The sequence below is a fragment of the Neoarius graeffei genome, chromosome 8 (assembly GCF_027579695.1).
Source record: "Neoarius graeffei isolate fNeoGra1 chromosome 8, fNeoGra1.pri, whole genome shotgun sequence".
Classification (NCBI taxonomy): domain Eukaryota; kingdom Metazoa; phylum Chordata; class Actinopteri; order Siluriformes; family Ariidae; genus Neoarius; species Neoarius graeffei.
Genome location: NC_083576.1, coordinates 63,580,813 through 63,602,267, shown reverse-complemented (window position 1 = coordinate 63,602,267; position 21,455 = coordinate 63,580,813). Strand labels below are relative to the sequence as shown.

Genomic DNA, 21,455 nt, shown 5'->3' with positions numbered 1-21,455 from the left:
TAGAATAAATGAATAAATAAACACACACACTAAAAGAGACAGAGAGAGAGAGAAAGAGAGAGAGAGAGGACATTACATGGTTGTGTGAACATATAAAGTTTATTTTTAAGTGGTGAACATATTCATGAGTGAGCGAAGTGAATGAGTGAAGATATTTTCAACATAAGAAGATAAAATTAATATATTTGCGCCACCATGTAATGTTCTTTATATTATATGGATACATCCACAACAAAGCAAACAAACAAACCAAAAAAAAAAAAAACCCACAAGTTAATCAAAAGAATTTTAATTTTGAACTGGTTCGCCATTTTGACAACGTGTGTCGAGTCAGCAGGAAAACACTGGGAGTGACATCATCGGAGTGAAATATCAGAAATTATGATACATACAGGACACTTTTTTGATGGAATAAAAACATGTATTCTATTCCCTACTAGCAGATTTCATTCATTTGGTTTGATAGCATGTAACATTGTTCACATATCACTTTTCCTATGTGCATTACATCACTTTACCTAGTGGAGAATGAGCATTGAATATGGTTTACGATATTGAACGATTGTCAAGACAACATGACGTCACATGTCGGAGATGTAAAACTTCTGTGCTGACAAATGACTGTGACAATTTGTAAACAAACATGGCCAACAGGTTTGCTTCATTAAATATGGAAGATTTTGAGAGAATTTCGAAAGAGAAAGACACGCTGAACACCCGAAAAGAATGTGTATGCATAATAATAATAATAATATTGGCTGGCTTTTTTTCTTAGTATATCAGATATATTTCATTCAGCTAACATGATATTGAACTCATCTTTGACTCGTTCAATATCATGCTAGCTGAATGGAATATATCTGATATACCATGAAAAAAAGCCAGCCAATATTATTTAAATATGTCACTCAGATCTGGGATGTATTTTGTATGAAAAATGCAAGTTTTTCAACATGAGGAGATAAACTTCATATCTTCAAGCCAACGTGTGATTTTCTTTTCATTATATAGACACATTCACAAACAAAAACTATGCACTTTTTTTATTGCGGAACTTTCTGGAAAGCTTTGCATCTTCTGTTTAACAACAATGTCTTTTCCATTTCAAGAAACTGTTTTTCAGGTGACAGATGATAATAGACATCTAATAATATTTTATCAGATTTTGGGGTTTGTTAAATTCTGGAATGATCAGAAATGTTCACTGGGACGCACTTACAGTGTTGCTGCAAGTCAAAATAGGATGGATGGATCATTTAAACAGCATTTAATTATTATACCTGGTGATTTTCTGAGCACAATATCTTTTAATAATGTACAATTAACACACAAACTTGACAATAAAAAAAAAAAATCAATGATTATTTTTGTGAAGAACCCAACAGAGGTATGCATCTTTGTGCACGGCATGTGTCATGGAGAGGCAGCTCAATATATGCTTCTTAATTTGTCAGAAATATGGTAGAAATGTGGTTTCATTTTTGACCTCAGTAAGGCAGTGGGGCTAAATCTGAATCTCTCAATCGTGTCATGTTTTTGACGTTACTCTTTTTAAATTTCTGTGAGCAATGATGCCAAGATCCGCATATAATATTATCTGCATATTAAAGACATACAGTGGTGCTTGAAAGTTTGTGAACCCTTTAGAATTTTCTATATTTCTGCATGAATATGACCTCATCACATCATCAAATTTTCACACAAGTCCTAAAAGTAGATCAAGAGAACCCAGTTAAACAAATGAGACAAAAATATTATACTTGGTCATTTATTTATTGAGGAAAATGATCCAATATTACATATCTGTGAGTGGCAAAAGTATGTGAACCTTTGCTTTCAGTATCTGGTGTGACCCCCTTGTGCAGCAATAACTGCAACTAAACGTTTCCAGTAACTGTTGATCAGTCCTGCACACCGGCTTGGAGGAATTTTAGCCCATTCATCCATAAAAAACAGCTTCAACTCTGGGATGCTGGTGGGTTTCCTCACATGAACTGCTCGCTTCAGGTCCTTCCACAACATTTCAATTGGATTAAGGTCAGGACTTTGACTTGGCCATTCCAAACATTAACTTTATTCTTCTTTAACTATTCTTTGGTAGAACGACTTGTGTGCTTAGGGTCGTTGTCTTGCTGCATGACCCACCTTCTCTTGAGATTCAGTTCATGGACAGATGTCCTGACATTTTGCTTTAGAATTCGCTGGTATAATTTAGAATTCATTGTTCCATCAATGATGGCAAGCTGTCCTGGCCCAGATGCAGCAAAACAGGCCCAAACTATGATACTACGACCACCATGTTTCACAGATGGGATAAGGTTCTTATGCTGGAATGCAGTGTTTTCCTTTCTCCAAACATAACACTTCTCATTTAAATCAAAAAGTTCTATTTTGGTCTCATCCGTCCACAACACATTTTTCCAATAGCCTTCTGGCTTGTCCACATGATCTTTAGCAAACTGCAGATGAGCAGCAATGCTCTTTTTGGAGAGCAGTGGCTTTCTCCTTGCAACCCTGCCATGCACACCATTGTTGTTCAGTGTTCTCCTGATGGTGGACTCATGAACATTAACATTAGCCAATGTGAGAGAGGCCTTCAGTTGCTTAGAAGTTACCCTGGGGTCCTTTGTGGCCTCCCCAAGTATTACAGACCTTGTTCTTGGAGTGATCTTTGTGGGTCGACCACTCCTGGGGAGGGTAACAATGGTCTTGAATTTCCTCCATTTGTACACAATCTGTCTGACTGTGGATTGGTGGAGTCCAAACTCTTTAGAGATGGTTTTGTAACCTTTTCCAGCCTGATGAGCATCAGCAACACTTTTTCTGAAGTCTTCAGAAAGCTTCTTTGTTCATGCTATGATACACTTCCACAAACATGTGTTGTGAAGATCAGACTTTGATAGATCCCTGTTCTTTAAATAAAACAGGGTGCCCACTCACACCTGATTGTCATCCCATTGATTGAAAACACCTGACTCTAATTTCACCTTCAAATTAACTGCTAATCCTAGAGGTTCACATACTTTTGCCACTCACAGATATGTAATATTGGATCATTTTCCTCAATAAATAAATGACCAAGTATTATATTTTTGTCTCATTTGTTTAACTGGGTTCTCTTTATCTACTTTTAGGACTTGTATAAAAATCTGATGATGTTTTAGGTCATATTTATGCAGAAATATAGAAAATTCTAAAGGGTTCACAAACTTTCAAGCACCCCTGTATATTGCAAATCCATAATGTTTTCCTTTAAGATGCATTAGCTCTTCATTCCATACGATGTATTTATATTCAGATACACCCATATTCAGTTAGTGTGCACAGTGCCATGTAATAGACTGGTGTGTCACTCAGATCTCACTAACACATTTTCTCATCATTTGCTGTAAATGAAGTTATGTTTCAGTTAATTATTTTTAGGTTAGATATAACCAGATTTTGCTGAACTGTAAAATTAATCATTTGTTTAATTAATCTCTATATAACAGTTAGATTAATGCACAATTTAAAGCCTTTTAAGTTCATGATGTTATATTCAGCGTATCCTCTACTGAACTGCCCTTTTGATGAAGCCCTGAGTGTGTGAGGAATTTTGACCCTTTAATAAGGGAACAATAAAGGCTTGAGTCAGCAGGTGTTATTTTTGAATGATACCTCAATTCCCTCTCAAGTGCCTTGGAAAATGACGACAGTATCTTGGTCAAGCAGGAGCAGTAATTCATGTGTGTTCTCTGAGCTTCATCTCAAGTACAAATTTATTATGTATCTATAAAGTGTTGATACCCTGAATGCCATTGTCCAGGTTTAATGAAGTCAAATATGGTAGGTGTACAGCATTTTTCAGCTACAATATGATCTCTCAGTAGCAAATGCCACAATAATGATTTAAAACCACTGCTGTACTGCATAGTAATTATTCTGTCATGGAGCAACATATTCAGAAAATCAAGGCCAGTTATGCCTGAGAAAGAACTTTAACCTGGTTTGGTTTAATTAAGAAATTATACCCGTTGTTGTGGCAAGCAACTGTGATATGTAAATCTGGCTGTTTGAACAAATACAGAAAACTCAAAGCTGGGCAATTATTTTGTAGAGGGACTGAGATGAGAAAACAATTATTACTGGTCTCAGCCTGAAACACTTTGGTTCAGTGGGTTGTTATGAATAACTCACATATCAGCAAGTTTTGACTGCAATGAAAATGGCAAAGAGTAATCTTAAATAAGGGGCCATGAAGCATGAAAAGCAAGTGGATGAAGAAATATGTTGTGAATAAAAGTGTTGTGCTCTTTTTAAAAAGGCATGACTATTCAGTCAGTTTAGCTGGGTTAAAACGTATGTCACTTTCCCCCCCGTATGGTTATTAGCTCATCCGGCCGGGAGGCGATAAGCTTATGCCATCATGTGTTGTCCGTTGTCCATTCATCATCCGTCCGCTGTCGTCCACATTTCACAAAAATCATTTCTTCTCTCTCAATTCTTCACTGATTTTTATTCTTTATGGCGGGGTGCATATAACTTCTACCCAAATTTGCATAATTTTAATTAATAATGAAGATATGGAGTAATTAAGCCCGAATGAGCAGTTTCCACACAAATTGCTTCTTCTCCCCCAATTCTTCACCGATTTTGATTCTTTCTGGCACCTAGGGTGCATATAACTTCTATAACTTCCACCCAGATTTGCTTAATTGCAATTTTTAAAGAAGTTATGGACTAATTAAGCCTTAATGAGCAGTTCAACAAAAATCGCTTCTTCTCTGTCAATTCCTCGTCATTTTAGATTCTTTCTGGCAAATAGGTCAGTATCCCTAGGGTGTATATCGCTTCTATATATAGCTTGTATATGGTGTATATAGCTTGCAACATTTATTGCGCAAAGTGGCCCACTTTAGGTCATTCCTTCTGGACTAGACAGGGCTGGAGTGAGCTATGCTGTCATTGGTGGTCTCGTTGTTGTATATAAGGCTCATCGATAGGATATCTACCTATGCTTTCTTTCACAGCTAATATTGCAAACTATGGACACAATATACCATTCACCCTATTAAGATTCCTACACAGTGGTGTATATTAACCACGACGAATGACACTTAATAGGGATTTTTGTTTAAATGCAATCTTCTTATTTTTCCCAGAGATTGAATGTAGATCTTTAATATACTATAGTATACACAGTTATCATAGTTTTCATAAGAAGAACAATAAATGCTCCATGTGCAGTATATCTAAATTATGCACACGACATGCATATTTATGTACAATTTTTAGTCTGAAACCTTTATTATACAGTTGCATTAAACCCTTGTCTCCTGCAGTACAGCTGCTACACAAATTACTGATGCATCAGGACTTTTTGTCATTTGAATTTAATATGCTAATCCCAAGCAATAAATCCTGCTGCAGTCATGGCTCCATGTTAAATCACATTAGAAATTTTTCCTCATGTCCATTAGCCTCGACCTAATTGGTAGCTGCCCATAATAGGTAGCTGCCCATAATAGGCAGCTGCTGAGACTGTAATATTAGAAAGACATAACATGCACATGTATCATACATCTGACTTCATTTTGGTTTAGAGAATATACAAAGAGATTAAAAGTCCTTAATTAATTTGATTGTTTTTACATTAGCAATCAGTTTCAACCATGAGACTATTTTTTTTTATTTTGTACATATTTAGCAGTTACAAAGAAGCAGGGAAACGTAATTTATCAAAATAATATAATTCATCACTATGCAAGTGAAATACAATAGCATTACAGTTTTGCACCTGAAAGAATGAACTGCCTTAGTGACGGGAAAGACTCAGTCGATGGATACCTTGAAAAATCCTTTCATCTTTGTACCCATCTGGCATGGGGTTCTGCTTGTGGTTGTTTTCAAACTGTGCACTCTGCAGTGCAGACATAGTCTATTCACCACCAGTAGAATCTTCTTTACTTCTCAAATTGAGTATAAATTATTATTAGTCATATTTCGTACCTAACAATTTTGTGTTACATCACCAAATTCAAATGCAACCATGATGTTTTCGAAACATTGTCAGCAGTTTGTTTTCACATTTTCAGTAATGAAAATAAAGTCAGTAAAGAAACATGCTACTTATGGTAGTTTTACTCAACTTGATTTGCATTCTCTAGACATATTTGTCTAGTTACCAATTCTGCACCTGCAAATGTTGGTCATAGGACTGTAGAACTGGGGTATGCATATTAGATAAACAGCATCTTCTCAAAAAAGGCATTTGTCAAAACAGCAACTTCAGGACACTGATAGCACCCTCAGTGTAATCTCAGGTTTGACAGTTTATCTATTTGCCTGGAAAAACAGACAGCAAAAGAGCAGAAAATAGCATTTTATAGAACCTGCAGACCTTTACAATCTTACTGCATAATTTGCCTTTTCTAATCTCCTTATTCAAACCCCATTTTCCAAAATGTGACACAAAAGTAAATTTGAGTGAAAATCAACCTGCAGCAGAAGGATTCAAATTTAAAACAAACATACTTTTGAACTATTATTCATCCAAGGCAGAAATTATGGTTATATGACTTTTGCTTTTAGACAAGTTGGATTCATAAATAGCTAGGACATATGTTGAGACAAAAAGTTATTTTATTACTAGAGTAGAGAGAATTGTCATGTTGTCTTGGGCATGAATAAATCCACATTGGTTTCTATAGTTTAATACAGTCATAATTCTGTATGAAGAAAAAAATTAAGCAATATCCAAGGATGAGTTTGACAAAGATCAGATATAATGGACATACTCTATCCATTTAGTAGCTCAGTGGATTGCGGGCAATACCACTGAACCGACTAATCAAAAGATATGTACAGTACCAGTTAAAAATTAGGCCACACCAATTCAATGTTTTTTCTTTATTTTTATGAATTAAAAGACAATTCATGTCTTCAAGTGATGATGGACTGTCCTTTCTCTTTAATTAGTTAAGTGGTTCTTGACATAATATGGATTACTACAGTTGTTGAATTGAGATATTTACTGTATTTTTATCATTTACTATTTACTGCTTGAACATATAAAAGATAAACCTATTTTTTAACACTGTTTTGTTTACCATATAATTCCATATATGTTCCATATACTAATTCATAGTTTTGATGCCTTCAGGCTTGTTCTACAGTGCAGAAAATAGTCAAAATACAGAAAAACCTATGAATGAGTAGGTGTATCCAAACTTTTGACTGGTACTGTATGTGAAAATGCTTTCTGAGAAGCATAACTCCTCTGAAATGGCATTTTATGGCAGCATTTAATTCACTTTCATCAAACAAGCCAATACTGGCAGAAAAGAAAATGATAAATGCCTCCAGGAACACAGAGCTTTCTTTGAATGCTGATGAATAGCATTATCTCTACAACACTCTATCTGATCTGAATTAAAATAATTCTTTGAGCATAAATCACAGGGATTCCATAAATACAGATGCTGTCTGAAAAGAGCTAGAGCCCTTCTGTTCACATCTGGCTTTAAAGCACAGCAGGAAAATGATCTGGAGGAACAAGCTGTCAGGGTGATAAAGATTTTCTGTATCACATTGCCATGAGGTATGTTGATAGGTATAATCCTCTTATAAAAGTAGCCTACAGTCATCATTTTCCAGGTTCTGTATTTTTATTTTCTTTTGTAGAAGTTGGGATTTGTCTTTCAGGCAGACAAAACAGTTTGTTGAGTTCTATTTTATTCATAACTTCATCATACTTCATTTTTCTCTTCATGTTATTAATAAGCAATAATGTAGCCTTACATACATCCATTGCTAAACTCTGTGTTTTACTAGTATGTGGTATGTGTGGACTTAATAATAATACTTGTCAGCATCTGACTGTTCTGACAAAACTGGTATGTACCTTTGAAAGTAGAGCATACTTAAAAACATGACTCAGAGGCATGTTTTTGATGTTATGAGGAGTAAAGTCAGTATGGCGCAATATGCAGTATATAACTGCAACCTGCCAGGGGCAATTTATGAAAGCTCAAACAAATCTATGCTTAAAGTGGAAGACTGCACTGATCGCACAAATCCTGAAACGAGAACCACACATTACCAACATGCTCAGGTTTTATGAAAAGCTACAAAGATTAAGGCTACGGTTTGAGCAAGATTAGCATTCATACATTTTTGTAAGTGCGAGATAAAATGAAATCAAACCATGTGGCTTTTATTCGTTCAAATTTGTACTAGTTTCTCAAGCAAAATTCTCAGTCACTACTAAAGAAATTTTATAAAATGAACATTCTTTAAAAATATGAACAATTATTGAATATTAAACAGTAATACAGCATTTATGAAATGAACATTCTTTAAAAATATGAACAATTATTGAATATTAAACAATAATACAGCATAAGGTACAATACAATAATAAAACAAAAGGTAATGCAAAATTCCAGATAGCCTTGATGTTTTCATGATAAATGTTCTATTACTTAAGATTCTGTTATTTAACCAAATACAAAAATATGTGTAATGAATTAAAAAAGGAAAGTTGTTTCTGTTCTATTCTACGCTAATGCACTAGTCTGCCTTTTCTATACTAAATTAATACCATAGTGTGCCTTTTCTGTACCACATTACTGCCATAGTGTGCCTTTTTTACACTGAATTAATCCCCAAAATCTGGCTTTTCTAGACTAAATTACTGGCATATTGTGCCTTTTCTACAGCAAGTTACTGCCACACTGTATATTTCCTGCTGTAAATTAATAACAGTGTGCCTTTTCCCATTGTGTAAATTTTCTGCTCTACATTAATGCTATAGTGTTTTTTCTGCTCTACATTAATACCAGTGTGGCTTTTCTGCTTTGCATTGATACCATAGTGTACATTTTCAATGGTACATTAATGCCATAGTGTGCCTTTTTCCATAGTGTACATTTTCTGCTCTACATGAATACCATAGTGTGCCTTTTTTTGCTCTACTGTAATGCCATAATGTGACTTTCCTGCTCTACATTAATAACAGTGTGACTTTTCTGCTCTACATGAATATCATAGTGTATGTTTCCTGCTCTGCATAAATACCATAGTGTGACTTTTCTGCTTTACATTAATACCATAGCATAGATTTTCTGCTCTACTTTAATACCAGTGTGCCTTTTCTGCTTTACACTTATACCATAGTGTACATTTTCAATTCTACATTAATGCCATTGAGTGCCTTTTCTGCTCTACATAAATACCATAGTGTGCATTTCACTCTAATGCCGTAAGCATATAAAAATACCTAAAGCTTTTGCATACTACTGTAGTTTCACCAACTATGCTGCGCTTCACCAAAAATGCAGCTGACCACACACCAGTGGGACAGTAACATTTTATGTTCTATTTAGAGAGCAGATGTGTGGGACTATTACCTGTAAAATAATGTAATTAAGTAATATTTTCTTGCTAGTAGCAGTTATTTAGTTTCACAAAAAAAAAAAAAATCACTGTGCCTTCTGGATAATTCTCACTGCACAGCTATCATCAGCACATGGAGATAAATTGAGCTTTGCTTAATTTTGAAATGGACCTAATGGATATATTTATTTCTTTGTTTTGTGACAGCAGTAAAATATTAAATTTTTTTGATGAAATAAAGCTATTTATTCTATCCACATTCACTGGATATGAGCAATCGCGCACTCTGATTGGCTACTCTACTACTCAGCTATCAGCTCATATACTGTGAGTAGAGAAAAACAAAATGGCGGCGCATGTTGCTGAACCAACTGAAGACGAAATAAAAACTCTACTCGAAAACAAAACCCCCCAAAATAAAAAAGCAACAAAATATGGAATAAAAGTATTTGATAGGAAGAACATATTTTTAATTTTTCAATAATTATTATTATCACATTTTTCACAAATTGCTACTGTCATTTTGCCAGTTTGTTTACATTATTTTGTTGGATGTTTTGTATAAATTTTTTATTTATCCAATTTGCTAAATATATTTTAACTTAATTTTATATTATAACTTATTTTAAGTTTTTATTTATCCAATTTGCAAAAAATAAAAATGCTCTGTTTCTCAAAATCCTGTGAATGTGGATATAATAAAACTGTTATTCCACTCAATCTCATCGTACATGGCTTATAGCCAACTTGGCACTATGCGCCTTGTTGGCTATCAGCTCGTGTATGACTTGATTTTGTGGAATAACTGTTAAATAGCCCTGTGATAGACTGACAACCTGCCCAAGGTGTACCCTGTCTCTCATCCAAAGTCAGCTGAGATTGGCTCCAACTTTCCCTGTGATCCTGACAGATAAGCAATATTGATTACATTACATTACATTACATGGCATTTAGCAGATGCTTTTATCCAGAGCAACGTAGAACAAGTACAAAAATCAGGTACACAAAGTGCTGGACTTCTAGACAAGAAAGTTCTAAGTTCTAGTGCCAACTGAACAAGTGACAGAACAATACTTAGTGTAATATTCTCAGCAAACAGCCAAGGAAACCAACCAACCATACAAAGTACAACTAAATAGAGAAAAATAAAATTCACACGGTTCACCCCAGGCTAGACAGTACACAGCCTGGGTTGGTCTAGAGACCGATACGCAGTTACACAGTGGGGAGGGAAGCAGGGGAGAGGTGCAGCCTGAAGAGGTGTATGGATAAATTGATATGAAAGTATACAGTATAATAACTAGAACTTGGATACGTTTAGGAACTGTAATATTTAAGCAAAATAAATTTTCTTGATGTTCATACCTGCCTTTTACTGTATGACAAATTAATCAAGGGTGTTGAAAGACATGTTTAATATGTTTGTTCATCATTGTTACCCAAAGTGGTTGTATTTTTTTGTTGCATGGCATACATTGTCCTTCATAAAATAAAGCCTAGGGAGAACTTAAATGCTCCCTGCAAATTTATGGCCTCTGAGAGAGTAATACAAAAGCAACTGTAGGAGACATAAAAAATCCTTTTTGTGTTCCTTAGAGCTGACAATAAAGTAATGCATCTCTCATGTTTACAACCACCACCTTATACTACCTCATTTTTTTTATTCAGCAAACACAGCATTATGCCAGAAAACAGATAGCAGCAGGACAATAAATTACCCATATACAATATTTACTATAACAAGAAATAACTCAGTCAAGTGCATATTAAGGTATATCAGAAGGGCATGCATTACAAGCAAACAAAATCTGACGTAAGTGTAGCTATTCTGTAAAACCTCCAAATGCCATCTGTATTAGCAGCAACCACTAGCCTTAAAATATTCATGACTTGGGGACCCTGGACATGTAACAAACCATGTATGCAAATCATTTACAAGCTCTTGAGTGAACAGAGCAGCAAAAATTACATTCAGTCTAAGCAGCTCTTGTATGTTCCTTCATACAAATGTTATAGGTTAATTTTGATTACGGTAAAAGGGAATTGATCAGTGTGAAATAATTAAATGTTTAGGCAAGCAGATACACATATTATATCTGCTTTTTAGTTCTTTAGTTTATCTCGGCCTGTGTTCATCTGCTTTCATATATCTGGGTATAATCCTTCCACCTTGTACATATCAGTGTGATCTATTTTTTTTGTCCACAGAGATGTGATATGTGATATGCATAGTGATCACCTTGATGAATGAAACCAGTAGTTACATCCTTCATCCTTTTCACCATAAGGAGACCACATCACAGGGAATAATTCTTTTCAGCTAAAAATAGAGAGGGTGTGAACTCTGTAATCAAGCTAATGTTAGTTGCAGTGTGCTTGAGGTTAAAAAAACTGCTGAATTATGACAGCAGTACACGTGTGCCCTTTAATGCTAGCTCTCTTGATAGAGTCATAGTTCGTAAGGTCATTGATTCCACAAACCAGCCTTCTGTGAGATTTACTATGTAATTACTTGTTTTGTACCAGAATGTAATATAGAGACAATGTTCTTATGCTTTACTGGGGTGGTTCATATTTCTTTTTGGCTAGTGTAGCACACTGGAGTTGGAATTACTTAACATATCCAGATAATATCAGAATAACAATAGGAATTAGATTTTATAGACCATCCTTATTAAAACTGTTGGGTCAGTCACTACATGAAAAACAATAAGCAGATAAGCCAAGGGTTTCTGTTAGACAATTTATCCATCCATCCATCCATCCATCCATCCATCCATCCATCCATCCATTATCTGTAGCCGCTTATCCTGTTCTACAGGGTCGCAGGCAAGCTGGAGCCTATCCCAGCTGACTATGGGCGAGAGGCAGGGTACACCCTGGACAAGTTGCCAGGTCATCACAGGGCTGACACATAGACACAAACAACCATTCACGCTCACACCTACGGTCAATTTAGAGCCACCAATTAGCCTAACCTGCATGCCTTTGGACTGGGGGGACACCAGAGCACCCAGAGGAAACCCATGCGGACACGGGGAGAACATGCAAACTCCACACAGAAAGGCCCTCGTCGGCCGCTGGGATCAAACCCAGGACCTTCTTGCTGTGAGACGACAGTGCTAACCACTACACCACCGTGCTGCTGGGTTTCTGTTCGACAATTTAAGTGAGGAATAAAACATGATATGGCATGCGGTTATAAGAAGATATTCAGTTGGATGATGTGACGCTATTATCATCCATGAAGTTGATGGAATGTTGTTGAATGTCCATAAGATACATTGGTTCTTGTTATCACATATTACAGTGCATATAAACAGTCATTCCCTCACCAGCCTCTTTTTTCCTCTATCTTGAATTTAATACGACAAAAAAAATTGCTTGGTATTATGTCTTATGATAGAAGCACCACAAAGTCCTCTGTCTTAAAGATTTTCCCCATGTCAAAAAAGCTTAAAATGAGAGCTCTACCTCTGAAATGTTCATTGTTTTTGTATTCAGCATATACAATAGTGTTGTGAAGTCTAAGTCCATCAGTTTGAGCATTTGTTGTAATATCTGTATTTAAATAAACAAGTGCCAATGGATGTAGACTTTTGGGACACCCTGTATAAACAATAACGTATTATAACACACACATTAATATAAAACTTGCAGTGGACACTACTGTCCAAGCTGTCATGTAATAGAAAATTAATCAAGACTTTCTGACAAATCACAACTGAGCATTCAACAACACTGAGCTATAAATACTTTCTCCAGGCAACAGGACTTTAGAAAGAAGGCCATACTTTTGGACTAGTTAAATGTCAGTGATGGATTTGCTCCATGAAGGGCACCAAAATAACAGTTTAGGATTGTTTGCCACGGGTCTGAAGGATTACTGAGATACTCCACAGTAGCATGTAATCTACTGGTCTGCAGGGAGAGTAGCTCAGAATTAAAATGATCACAGTGCTGAGCCCAAGCCAGATGCCATGCTGAGCCCATGTCTATTCACAAGAATGCTTTTTTTTTAGTGGTAATCTGCCCTCTTGGTATATTGTTCTTCTCAATCCACTTATTTACAGAGTTCAGCTCTAATGGGTTTAATTTAAAAGTATGAAGGACAAGTGTGAAGAAAAGAGATATGGACTATTAAGCATTTCTAAGTAGGATGTGCTAAACAAAAATGTTATTGCATTCACCTGCTTGGCACTGACTACACACTTACAACAACCCTTTGTTAAACACCACACTTCAGGTGTGGGTACACTACACAAATACCACACTTAAAACAGACATCATCTACTCTTCATGTGCAAGTACAGAGATTCATAACTGATAGGTTCATCAAGGTGTGTAATAAAAAAAAATCCCCTGATAGACATATCAACTTTAAAATGTGTTAAGTCCAGGTATCACTGACACTTCTTGCATGTCAAGTAGCAAAACTACATTACTAGTTTTACTGTGATGTTAGATTTACTGTGTGTCCTCTTATGGCCTGGGACTGAACGTCTGATCTTCTGGTTCTTCACAGGTTGTCTTTGAGTAGTTACTCTAGGATGAGCTCCAACTGCTCAGATGAATTTTTCCAGGCCACAAACCATGCAGAACAGACCTTCCGGAAGATGGAGACTTACTTGCAGCACAAACAGCTGTGTGATGTGCTTTTGATAGCTGGTGACCACAAGATCCCTGCACACAGGTAAATATTCTCCTAGCCAAATTGAACTCCAACCCTTATGACTGAAAGAGGCCTGTAACAGAGATGCAATACTGAATGCTACATTTGCTTTGAGCATGTTATTTAAAAAAATACCTTTTGGCTAATATTAGTTTTTAATACTTATAACATATTTTGTCTCCTTAGCTTTGTATTTAATTTGAATATTGCCTAAACTATATATGTTTGGTAAGGAGTCAGTTTAACAAATTTGATGGTGAAAACAGCCAGTATAAAGGTGTCTAAAACCTTGCTAACTAAGTATGATTTCCTTACACGATGAATATCACTCTTCAATCAAGTTGTTGGATAGCTACATGTCACAGTGAAACTGACAGAATCCTAATCAAAAGTTTGGAATTGGATAAAACTGTCAAAATGTTTACAATGTTCCTCTGCCACAGTCAGAACAAAAGACAATTTGTCCATTTTCACTTTTTGGTGTAGCCAGAGTAAAATGCTAAAACTTTATGTGTGGTTGAAATTCATGCATAAGAGAAATTTTCAGCCACACATACATCAATCAGCCTCAACATTAAACCCACTGATAGGTGAAGTGAATAACATTGATTATCTCTTTACACTGGTATCTGTGTGGGGTATATTAGGCAGCAAGTGAACAGTCAGTTCTCAAAGTTGATATGTTGGAAGCAGGAAAAATGGGCAAGTGTAAGGATGAATGACTTTGACAAGAGCCAAATTGCGATGGATTACTGGGTCAGAGCATTTCCAAAACAGCAGGTCTTGTGGGGTGTTCCCAGTATGCAGAGGCTATTATCTACCAAAAGTGGTCCAAGGAAGGACAAATGATGATCCAGCAACAGGGTCACAGGCAACTAAAGCTGACTGATGCACGTAGGCAGTGAAGGCTAGCCTGTCAGGTCCGATCCCGCAGAAGAGCTACTGTAGCACAGATTGCTGAAAAAGTTAATGTTGGCTATGACAGAAAGGTGTCAGAACACACAGGCATTGCAGCTCACTGTGTATGGGGCTACATAGCCACAGACTGGTCACAGCGCCTATGCATACCCTTGTCCACCGCTGAAAATGTCTACAATGGGCATGTGAGCATCAGAACTAGACTATGGAGCAATGGAAGAAGGCCACCTTGTCTGATAAATCACATTTTCTTTTACATCATGTGGATGGCTGGGTGTGTGTGCATTGCTTACCTGGGGAAGAGATGACACCAGGATGTACTATGGGAAGCAGGTAAGCTGATGGAAGCGGTTTGATGCTCTGGGCAATGTTCTGCTGGGAAACCTCGGGTTCTGGCATTCATATGGATGTTACTTTGACCACTTACCACCAACCTAAACCTTGTTGCGGACCAAGTACACCTCTTCATGGCAGTGGCATTCCCTAATGGTAGTGGCCACTTTCAGCAGGATAATGCACCCTGCCGCACTGCAAAAATGGTTCAGTAATGGTTTGACAAACATGACAAAGAGTTCAAAGTGTTGACTTGGCCTCCAAATTCCCCATACCTCAATCCAATTAAGCATCTGTGGGCTATGCTGGACAAACAAGTCAAATCCATGGAGGCCCCACCATGCAAATTACAGCACTTAAAGGATCTGCTACTAATGTCTTGGTGCCAGATATTACAACACTCTTTCAAAAGTTTTGTAGAGCCCATAGCTCAATGGCTCAGAGCTGTTTTGATGGCACAAAGGGGACCTACACAATATTAGACAGATGATTTTCATGTTATGACTGATTGATATATATGCAGGCAAGATTTTGTCATCACTGTACTTTCGCAAAGACTACTTGAGATTATGAAATTAAAATACATATAATTGTTTGCTTCTCATTGTTTCCCTTGAATACACATAGCTCCTGTGTTTTGATGTAACACAGTAGGAAAATGCATTTAGGCTATCCCCAGTGACTGAATGCGTCAATGAACTTAAAGTATTGCCAGATCTGCATGGTTTAACCTGGTTAAACAAACAAACAAACAAACAAACAAACAAACAAACAAACAAACAAACAAACAAAACAACCCTATTCCAAATGTTAGTGTTGTTAGTGTGTGATCAATGTCTCCCACACAAGAGAAATACAGAAAAGTAGTACTTTTATGTGGACAGCTACAGACAAAAACCTGGATGTTAATATAATAAGTGTTTTTGTGTTCTTTCCTTAATGACAGACTTGTTTTAAGCGCAGTTTCAGACTACTTTGCTGCCATGTTCACCAACAATGTGCGAGAGGCAAAACAGGATGAGATCAAAATGGAAGGTGTTGATCCAGAAGCACTGAGATCATTAGTTCATTTTGCATACACTGGTTAGTATCCAGTTTCTGGTTATATATTCAGTATTGGCACTAATGCATTTCCAATGGGCATTTGTATTCTTAAAACTTGTAAATTTTAACAATACTTTAATATTAAGGAACACAAACAGCTTACAGTTAGCTGTCCCATTTCTGGCTCTATCAAGCAGTGTACTCAACAATTTCAAGACCAACATCATCATCTTCTTCTTCTTCTTCTTCTTTTTTTAACCTTGTGGATGCATTATCTTGCATGAAACTGCTAGCACTATGTGAACCAACAAAAATTATCTTCAGTTGAAAGGATTTCTGAGATTTTTTTTCAACTTTATAGGTGTACTTGAGCTAAAGGAAGACACAATTGAGAGCCTATTAGCCACAGCATGTCTTCTCCAGCTCTCACAAGTTATTGAGGTCTGCTGCAACTTTCTGATGAAACAGCTTCACCCATCCAACTGCCTGGGGATCCGCTCATTTGCTGATGCTCAAGGATGCATGGATCTGCTGAATGTAGCACACAACTACACTATGGTAGGACTGGAACTATGGTTGAAATAGCTAAATAGCCATTTAAAGGACTTGAAATTTACATATCTTTTTAAAATAAAAAGTGAAAGTTGTTGTTCTAGTCTAGATTTTTAACCCTTTCCATGCTAGGTAACTTGTGCATAAACTAAAAATTTAAGCTTATATATTTTAATATTTTTAAAGCATAATCACTATTTACCCCATGATTTCCCCTCTGCGTTCATTTGGTAGGTGTATGCAAGCCTCCTGATGTTTTTCAAATGTAGCACAAACTACTTCGTCCAAAAAAAACAACATTTAGTATTCTCTGGGGCTTCAGGACCCACCACACACATTTGTCAGATGACATGCCACTGCCAAAGTGCGGAAGCAACTTAGGAGGATGACTTATCTCCTGAAGGACATCTGCACAGGCTGTTTACACAGTTCTTCCCAGATCAGTGAGGTTAATCTAATCATGGAGCACAAGCAGGGAAACTTCCTTTTCAATCACTTCCCTAATGGACAAGGGGCGAACAGGGCTTCCTGTTCCACAATCCATTGTGTTCAGATGCGTTCAAAAAGTTCTATTTTGACAAGCTTGTTTTTGTCCTTTCCATGCACAGTCCTGACATCCTGTTTCTTTGTGTAACACTGTCAGTGTTAGTAACTTAAGCAGTATATTACTCTATATCTCAACGAGATGTCATTGAAATTTAGCTGTCTCACACCAGACAGAAATGTTTCAGTACATTTGCTGTGTACATGAAAATAATAGAAATCAAAATCAAGTCAGTGCCTCTTTAGGTAATTTTCCTAATACTGTAATATAGTTATTCTACTCTTAATGCTTGGTAATCGCTGAATAATATGCACCAAGATGAACAAATGAATAATAAACCCAGAAATATGAGGTTACCTAACCATCCCACTCGTGTGTAAACAGCTTTTGCTCCATATTTATGTTTTTAACTCAATGACATGAACACTTACATCTACCAGTGTTATGTTGAACTCTCTATGATTATTATGTCCCTTTAATGAAAAATGAACACTAACAGAAGTAGGACTAAAATCCATATCAAGCAACAGCTAAAAAAAAAAAATCAATGCATGCATCTAATTTCCATTAGCTAAGCTCAAAAAGCCCATTGACAAATTTAGATGTGCTATTTGAACATCATCACAGATCAAACCAATTTTTCTCTATTACACAATCAAATTTAAAAAAATCAACAGACACTAGATTGCTTTATGGTTCATCTTAGATTTTGTTATGCTTTTAAATGTAACATTTAAAAATAGCTTTAGAGGACATTCTAAGCAACAATTAGGCAAAACATTAAATATCAGGTCATTAGGACTGACATTCAACCAGTTGTTAGAGCTGAAAGAAATCCTAACAGATTATGCAGTATATTAATAGTAGGGTTTCTACATTATAAACTTGAACAATATGAATGTAATGGACATCAGCTAAGGATAAATCATGATTTAGTGAAATTCAATGCAATATACGGTTTATTTACAAGTCATTTGCTTTTTAACTGGACAGTACTACTACGGTGACTGAACTTTTCTAATTAGACCACATTAATCTTTCAGGAACACTTTTTAGAAGTCATTCAGAACCAGGAGTTTCTCTTACTTCCTACAACGGAAATAGTCAAGCTACTGTCCAGCGATGACATCAATGTTCCAGACGAAGAGACCATTTTCCAGGCACTGATGATGTGGGTGCGCTATGATGTGCAGCATCGGCAACAAGATCTAGGATTATTACTCGCCAACATACGCCTACCCCTTCTGCCACCTCAGGTTTGCTTATTACACACCATTAGCCTCTGTGATCTGTGGAGCAGTACTTGATTGAATGCAATCACTTAGTACTCAGAAAAAAGTTAACATTTTTGGAAGACTTCAAAAAAACGTTTTACAATCCCAATTCCAAAAAAAACTTGGGATACTGTGGAAAATCTAAATAAAAACAGAATGCGATGATTTGCAAATAATGGAAACCGTATATAATTGAAAATAGTATAAAGACAACATATGAAATGTTGAAAATGAGAAATTATATTGATTTTTGAAAAATATACGCTCATTTTGAATTTGATCTCAGCAACACATTTCAAAAATAACATTCTGTTTGGGAACTGAGGAGACCAGTTGTTGTCCCATTCTTGCCCAATATATAATTTCAGTTGCTCAACAGTTCATGGTTTCCTTTGTCATATTTTGCACTGCATAATGCACCAAATGTTTTCAGTGGGAGACAGGTCTGGACTGCAGGCAGGCCAGTTTAGCACCCGCACTTTTTTATGGAGCCATGCAGTTGTAATATATGCAGAATGTGGTTTGGCATTGTCTTGCTGAGATAAGCAAGACCTTCCCTGAAAAAGATATCATCTGGATGGCAGCAAGTTGCTCCAAAATTGTTCAGCATTAAATGATGCCTTCCCAGATGTGCAAGCTACACACACCATGTGCATTAAATTCAAAATGAGAATATATTTTTAAAAAACACTTTCAATTTCTCAGTTTCAACATTTCACATGTTGTCTTTGTACTATTTTCAATGAAATATGGGGTTTCCATGATTTGCAAATCATAACTGTCTTTTTTAAATTTACATTTTACAGTGTCCCAATTTTTTTGGAAATGGGATTATATTCAAAATGAATTTAAGTGCTTGTAATGTTACAAAATCATTTGCTGTGGTTATTTTGACAGAGATGGCTGAAATAAACATGCTAGCTAAGATAAAAAGACATCAATATGGAGTTTTATTTTTGGCATCCATATCACATTTTTCATTGTTGACAAGTAACTTAAGGCTTATTTTGTGGCAGAACTGATGGTTATAAGAAAAAAATATACAGAATGGTAAGAAGAAGCAAGACTGGGGCTGAATTCTTTTTAGTCGACATTGTAAAATTGTGCAGTCCATCAGTGATAGCCATGTCAGGTGATTACAAAGAGTCAAACATCCCCTAAATTTGATCTACATTTGGACTATTATTCACTCCACTTCGCTTAACATATCCATAACACACCATCAGCATATGTGAGAAGACACATGTAAAATACAGATGTAGTTGCTATGAGTTGTATTATTTACTCTATCGTCCTTTTTTTCCCCAAATTGCCACTGGATGAGAAATTAAAAGCACACTATGTGGCCAAATGTTTGTGGACACCTGACCATCACATTCACATGTACTTTTTGAACATCCCATCCTTCCTTTGTTGTGATAATAACCTCTTCTAGGGAAGCTTTCCACTAGATTTTGGAGCATGGATGTGGGAAGTTGCTCATTCATATTACTACACATGCTCATATTACTACACGTCCTCAGGAACACTTCGGAAACTGTTGTCAGTAAACACAGTTCATTGCTGCATCTACCATGCAAAGCAAAAGCAACATTAACAACATCCAAAATGTCATTGAATTCTCTAGGCCTCAGCTCATTTGAGATGAACAGATGCAAAGTGGAAAAAAGTGTGCTGTGGTCTGATGAGTCCACATTTTGAACTGTGCTTGGAAATCATGGATGTTGTGTCCTCCAGGCTAAAGAGGAAAAGGACCATCCAGATTGTTACAAAGACAAAGTTCAAAAGCTATCATCTGTGATGGTATGGGGTGTGTTAGTGCCCATGGCATTTTTTTTTTAATTTATAACAATGTTTATACAGGAGGCTCTCATCACCATTGTGTTTTTCAGACAGGTCCTACATGGGTTACTTGCACGTCTGTAAAGGCACCATTAATGCTGAAAGGTACATTCAGGTTTTGGAGCAACATATGATGCCATCCAGATAACGTTTTTTCAGGGACATCCCTGCTTATTCCAGTAAGACAACGCCAAGCTACATTCTGCACGTGTTACAATAGTGTGGCTGTGTAGTAAAAGAGTGTGGGTGCTAAACTGGCCTGCCTACCTTCCATTGAAAATGTTTGGTGCATTATGAAGCGCAAAATCCAGAAGTCGTATATCAAGCAAGAATGGGGAAGAATTTCATGTTCAGATCTTTAACAATTAATGACCTCAGTTCCCAAATGCTTACTGAGTGTTGTTAAAAGAAAAGGTGATGTAAAACAGCAAACATGCCCCGTCACAAATTTTTTGGAATGTGTTGCAGGCATCAAATTCAGAACGAGTGTATATTTACAAAAAACAAAAAAAGGTTTATCAACTTAAACATGAAATACCTTGTTTTTTAATTGTATTCAACTGAAAATATTTTGAAAAGGATTTGTACTTGCATTCTGTTTTTATTTTTGTTTCACACAGCATCCCGACTTTTTTGGACTTGGGGCTGTAGTTTGAATGAAAGGGTTATGACTTATCTGTTTGTAACATTTAGAAATCATGAATGAAGCTAAGTGTGTGTAATAATTTGCTTAACATCATTCCCATTATGTCATCAATCAGACTTTGTGATATATTGCATTGCTCAACAAATAGTTTTACTGATGATCTGTTGATAAATATTAGATTTTAGTCCTCCCATTTAATATCACAAGCAGCCATCACTATATTTAGAAATTATAATATGAAGAAAAAATGATAAT

The 21,455-nt window shown here is 36.2% G+C and overlaps 1 protein-coding gene across 6 annotated transcripts in view; it reads left to right on the top strand.

Moving 5' to 3' along the window:
• klhl4 (kelch-like family member 4) overlaps positions 1-21,455 on the top strand; it is a 66,281-nt gene that overhangs the window by 24,194 nt on the left and 20,632 nt on the right. For 4 of the 6 annotated variants that reach the window (XM_060927982.1, XM_060927979.1, XM_060927978.1 and 1 more), the window contains exons 2-5: positions 13,901-14,068; positions 16,245-16,381; positions 16,704-16,900; positions 18,482-18,694. In XM_060927982.1, the coding sequence (XP_060783965.1) occupies positions 13,926-14,068; positions 16,245-16,381; positions 16,704-16,900; positions 18,482-18,694 (690 nt within the window). In that variant the 5' untranslated portion in view covers positions 13,901-13,925. Of the gene's footprint in view, positions 1-13,900; positions 14,069-16,244; positions 16,382-16,703; positions 16,901-18,481; positions 18,695-20,339; positions 21,454-21,455 lie in introns of those variants that run through there. The other 2 variants (XR_009655239.1, XM_060927983.1) reach the window with 2 other exon arrangements.